Source organism: Sciurus vulgaris (genome assembly GCF_902686455.1).
Source record: "Sciurus vulgaris genome assembly, chromosome: 13".
Classification (NCBI taxonomy): Eukaryota; Metazoa; Chordata; class Mammalia; order Rodentia; family Sciuridae; genus Sciurus; species Sciurus vulgaris.
In genome coordinates this window covers 44,867,013-44,873,012 of record NC_136474.1, presented here as the reverse complement: position 1 = coordinate 44,873,012, position 6,000 = coordinate 44,867,013, and the positions used below count along the sequence as shown (strand labels likewise).

The following is a 6,000-nucleotide window of genomic DNA, read 5'->3' as shown; positions in this document are numbered from 1 at the left end:
TAAAACAAAATTTTTTGAAAAGAATGAATAATAGCTTCATAAATCAATGTGATTGAATCTCACAAATATGTTGAGCAAAACTAGCAGGAACAGAAGAGTATGCATGTATATAAAGTTCAAAAACTTTCCCAAACTAAATAATCTATTGTAAAAGAAGAAAAACAAATACCTACTAATTTCAGAATAGAGATTACCTTGGTAGTGGAGAGTTGTCATTTTACGAGGGGCATTGCTGTATTTCTTGAGTGATGTTTTCATTTTAATGGACAATTAGATTATGTATACTCTTGTATGAATGAAATATTTCATTAATATAAAAATGTAAAAATAGACTGAATAAGAAAGTAAAGAATTCAACAAATTCTAGTATCATTTTTCATATATGAAAGAAAAATTCAGGATGGGGATGTAGCTCTGTAGTAGAGTATGTAGCTAGTGTGTCTGAGACTAACCAACTCTCCAATTCAAGAAAGTAGTATGCCCTATGCTTTCTTGTCCCAGATTTTTTCATACCATTTCTTTGATGGCCCCTAAAGAATCATACCTTTTGTATTCCTGCCTTTGAGTAGTCCTTATTGCTTCACTCTGAAATGGCCCCATGATCTGTTCTTAACAGTAGAGTGTGGAAGTCTAGGTGTTTTGTTTTAGGCTACTAGGTTTAGAGGCAGTTGGTTATACAGCAATTCATAACTGCAAGAAGGCTGCTAGTAGAAAAGATACATCCTGCTAGGAACATTTTTTTCCCAAAAGCCTAAGCCTTTAGGCAATTGCAGAGGTTTTGGGAGAGAAGACAAAAAAGAGAAAAGGATTTAAAGATATTTACAGAGTGCCTAAAAGAAAGAGGAAGGGAGGGACTGGGGCATAACTCAGTGGTAGAGCATATGCTTAGTATGTGTGAAGACTTGGGTTCCATTCCCAAAATCAAGGGGGTGGGGGAGGAAAGGAAAAAGATTTTATCTAGATTTTGTTTTTAAAGGAGATTCCCTACCGATAGGTAAGAAGAGATGGTTCTTCCCCCTCAAATAACTTTATAGTGCATCTTGGCAGATGGGATTAAAAGAAAGCTTACAAAGGATTCTTGTGTCCCAAATAGTGCAAAATCAATAGGAAGGCTCCAGATCTCAAGAGGACAAATAGATATGAATGAACCTATCCCAACCTCCCCCACCCAGAGCATGAGACTTGTTGAAACTGTAAGCAGAAGATGTTCTTTAGTAGATGTTCTTTAGTTCAGAAGATTAGAGTCACAGAAAGTATTTTAGCTGGAAGTAACTGCATTCATGTGTCACTAAGATTGTCCTAACCTTTCCAGAAAGAATTTGAAAAATTAGAAAAAATAAAAAGGTATTTTTAAAATCACTTTTCTTCCTTGCTTCTTCCTTCCTTCCTTCTTTCTCTCCACAACCCTTTTTTGAGATGAGGTCTATGTTGCCTACGTTGATTTCGAACTTCTGAGCTCAAGGGATCCTCCTCAGCCTCAGAACAGCTGGAACTAGAGGTGTACATCACCACACTGTTTTAGGTATTTTTATTTGAGGGGACGCTGCGATTTGAATGTTTGAATATTCATTCATCCTCTCTGATGTTGAAATTTAATCCCTAACGTGAGGCAGTGAAAAGGGGAGAGGGGAAGGTCAGTTGTGGTAACACTTACCTTCATGCCTGTCTGGCTGTTATCTCAGCTCCTTGGGAGGTTGAGGAAGGAGGATGGAAAATTCAAGACCACTCTGGACAACTCAGCAAGACCCTGTCTCGAAATTTTAAAAATAAAAAGGCTGAGGATGCAGCTTATTGATAGAGTGCTTGTCTAGCATTTGAGGCCCTGGGTTCAATCGTCAGTACAGGAAAAAGAAAAAAAATGTAGTTCGAGGACACTTCATGTTAACCTCTTGAACTAAATTAGCTTCATCCGGCTCTTTCCACCGCTGCCTGAACAAGAGGCAATTCTTTGTCCAAGATCAACATTTCTTGCAAAGCATCTTGGTTTTTCAACAGCATCTCTTTAATTTGCTATCATCAGATTCATTGTCACGTAAGAATTTTCTTTTTGTACCATCTTTTTACCAGTCTTTTGAGGATTAAATGTTTCAGGGGCTGGGTTTGTGTCTCAGTGGTAGAGCGTTTGCCTGAGATGCCCTGGTTTCAATCTCCAGTGGAGGGGGAGGGGGGCTTTAATTAACTCTGGACAATCTAAAATTTTCTCCAGGTTTTCAAGTAATCGTCAGCATTTCTAAATCCCCTCATTCTACCTTCCCATTCACACATCGGTCCAGTAGTTTTCCCATTACAAAATCTTTAGGCGCTCTAATTGTATATTAAATCTAACCAATTATATTCCCCCATCCTGGAACACCTTCCTATCAACAGCTCAGTCTGCTCCTAACACATACTAATTTCATCAGTCGGTCTCGACAATAATTAAGCATGGTTTTGGCAATCCTAGAGCAAATGAACTATCATCCGAAGTTTTGGAAATCTGTACACTCTCTCATCTTCTACCTTGGGCTCAGTGAATTTTACCTGTCACTCTCAAGTACAAATACCCACTGACTTATGCTTAAGTATTGGGGAGTAAATCTAGTCCTCCAACAACGTTACCGAGTTAGGGCGCTACACGCTCGCTGGCAGCATGGCTAAGGAAATACGCTCCCCAACCATGTTAATGGCTTTGACTGAAACTGCCCTGTACATCAAGCGTTCTGTGAACATCTAAGTGAATCCCAGGAACTCTGGCGTGGGGGTTATTCCCACTTATAGTGGTGGCAACATGGCGGCGGTGGGCAGGTGCGTGCAGTGGGAAGGTTCGGACGCGGGCGACACTCGGCCAGGAACGCTGGCCGCCGCGCCGTGCACCCTGAGGGCGCCGCGACGAGCCACGTGACGTCACAGAACCTCGATTCTTTCTTCTAAGGCCAGCTTTGTCTCCGAGTCCCTCAGAAGAGTCCACTACAACTATATAGGAATGAGGCGCGAAAAGTGCCGCCGGGTCGCTAGGCGGTAGTTTTCTCCGCCTGGGGACCCACGTGCTCGCGCGGGGGGCCCGTCCCACCCCGCGAGGCCTGCGGACTTGACGCTGCCCGCCGCCGCGTCCGTGCGCCCCCGCCACAGAGAGTGCAGTCGCTGTCCCGCCAGCGCCGGCGCGGCCGAGCTTGAGCCCGAGGCGTCATGAGGAGGCGGGAAGGCACCCCGACCCTGCGGTCCTGGAGAACACTGGCCCTCAGGAGACGCTCCCGGGACCAGCACTCCCGCCTCAGTTTTTGAGGGCGCGCCCCAGGGCGCAGGCGCCCGCCAAGTCCGCGCTGGTATCCAACTTCGTCAGGGCGAAAGGGGCGGGTCCCCGGCGAGAGCGGCGAAGCCCCGCCCCGTCCCGCGCGGCCTGCTGGATTCGCCCCGCCTCCTGCCCGCCGCTCCTCTTCTTCCTCCGCCACAGGCCTGGCGGCGGCCCTGCTGGCGGGTCGCTCTGTGAGGCTCGCGTGGGCGGCGGCAGGCGTGGGGCGCGGGCCCTGTGAGGAGCGCGCGGCGCGTCCCCTTGTCCGCGGGAGCGTCGGGTCGCGGAAGTGACGTGTGTACGGGCAGCAGCGCGTTTGAATCGGTTCCCGGGTGATCCTCGCGCCCGCGGCTGCTCGGCTCCGCCGCCGCCGCCGCCGCTACCGCCGCGGCCGAGGAACTGCAGCGCTCCGAGCGAGGCCTCGAGCCGCCCAGGGAACTGGAGCTGAAGGCGCCGCGCGGACTCCATACCTCGGCTCTGCGCGCCGCGGCGGCAAGCACCGACGCAGCTTTCTCCTTTCCCTCAACATGGCAGCGGCGGGCGCCGGCGGGCCCTCTGTGGGGACTGAGGAGGACGGCGGAGCCGACGGCCCCAGGACTGTGTACTTGTTTGACCGGCGCGAAAAGGAGTCCGAGCTCGGGGACCGGGCGCTGCAGGTGGCGGAGCGCACGGACTTCGCGGCGTTCCGCGCCTCCGTGTGTCAGGTACCCGCAGGGGCGGTGGAGGGATGCGCGGGTGGAGTTGGGGTGGGAGGGGGACAAGAAGCCCCGGTCGCTCACCAAGGCAATAAACCTGTCACCCGGCCCTGGTCCCGCAGCCTGGGCTTCTCTCGCCCGGTGTCCGCCATGCCCGCGGCTGAGGCCCGGCCTGGCTCCGGCCTCGGGCTGCAGAGCCGGCCCCCCGGCGGGCCTCCTGTTGCCTCGGGCGGTCGCGCTGCCGCAGGTTCGGGACCTCTGGGTTAGTTGGCTCTTGGCGCTAAAGTTGGCCGCCGCCGAACAGCTCAGTCTCCCTGCAGGGGAGCACTTGTGTCCGAGTCCCTAACTGACTTAATGAAGGAAAAGACTAGACGGAGTTGTACCCGATGGCCGTGCTGTGCGCGTTGCGATGGTTCAAAGTGAAATTCCTGGAGTGGGCTTGCCCCAAGGGAATGGGCCGCCGCGGTCCTTTCCCGGGCCGCCCTGTCAAGCCCTGCGAGGCCCGCCCCGGAGGCTCTGCCCCGCCGCGGAAACACTTGTCCGAGTTTCGCAGGTGGGGCTGCCCTTCTGGTTTCCTCAGCCCTAACCCCTTGGAGTTCCTGACCCAACTCCGTGAGCGTCCCTGGGTCTTTGTGGAACAACAAAGAACTTATCTACCCATTGTATTGGTTCCCTTTAAAGTAATTAATGACTAGCAGGGCGTAACCTCAAGCTACCCGCGAGGATCGCAAGTTCGAGGCCAGCCTTGGCAATTCAACCGGACCCTGTCTAAAAATTTTTTTTTAAAGACTGAGGTGTAGCTCGGTGGAAAGTACTTGCTCAGCAGGGACTAGGACCTGGGTTCAACCCCAGTGTCTCCAGAAAGAAAAAACAAAAAAAGTCTATGTAGGAAAACCTGCTTTAATCTGTAAAGTACTTTATTGATAGGAGGTGATATTGTTACCTGAGCTTCTTAAAGAAAGAATGTGGTCATGCCCTGAATTAACCACATGAGATACTTTTTAAGCCATATATATAAAAACCAACTTCGCTTCCAAGGGGGGTGGGGGGAACTTTGAAGTAGTGTTTTGAGTAGGCTGATAGGTTTTAGAAGTGTCCTGGAGACATGACTTCTATACAGTTGGTGAAATAATAGATACTAAGATCCATAGAATGAAAACGAGTTGGGAGTAAGGATGTTGTTTCATTCACATTTGTGTTCCCAGTGTCCAGAATTTTGCCTTATGTTTTATAAATGCCTGGATTAGAATTGATAAATGTCTTTTAATTGATAAAAGACAGCCTGTAAACTTTGAATTTCATTCTGTGTCTGAATATGTGGTAGTAGATTCCAGTTGCATTTTTTTATTCATATATTATATTTTTCACCACATTTTAAAATTGGTGCATTATAGTTGTGCATTACAGTTGCATTTTGAAAAGTGAATGAATGTGTATCTTTTTTGTTGAATGTTTTGTATTCGAAACCATGCTACAGAAGGGAAACTCTTGAGTTTGTCATTTTTATTGTAAAAAATATCAGCACATTTAATAAAATACTGACCCAAAGTGAGAAAATTAAGCCTTTAACTCACTGAAATTTATTATAGCAACTGTTGGCACTTGGGGTTATGTCTTTGTAGGTTTTTTTGTTTGGTACCAGGAATTTAACCCAGAGGTGCTTAACCATTGAGACACATCCCCAGCCCTTTTTATTTTATTTTGAGACAGGCGCTCACTGAAATGCTTAGGTCCTAGTTAAGTTGCTGAGACTGGCTTTGAACTTGTGATCCTTTTGCCTCAGCCTTCTGAGCCACTGGGATTATAGGTGTGTGCCACTAATGTCTTTAATCTCTCTCTTTTATTACTCTAATATGTTTTGTATTCTGGTAATATTACCAGAAGTGTCTTTTTGTTGTTGTTGTTGCTGTTATTGCAGTACTGGGGATCTAATTCAGGACCTGGAGATTTCTAGCTCAGTGCTCTGCCACTAAGCTGCATTCCCAGCTCTTATTTTTAATTTTGAGATAGGGTCTTGCTAAGTTGCCCAGGCTGGCC

General features: G+C 48.2%; 1 protein-coding gene across 2 annotated transcripts in view; it reads left to right on the top strand.

The window, feature by feature from the left end:
* The first annotated feature begins 3,646 nt into the window (after positions 1–3,646).
* The window catches only part of SMCHD1 (structural maintenance of chromosomes flexible hinge domain containing 1), a 159,392-nt gene continuing 157,038 nt past the window's right edge, over positions 3,647–6,000 (top strand). For both annotated transcript variants that reach the window (XM_079108270.1, XM_079108271.1), the window contains exon 1: positions 3,647–3,972. In XM_079108270.1, the coding sequence (XP_078964396.1) occupies positions 3,796–3,972 (177 nt within the window). In that variant the 5' untranslated portion in view covers positions 3,647–3,795. The remainder of the gene's footprint in view (positions 3,973–6,000) is intronic.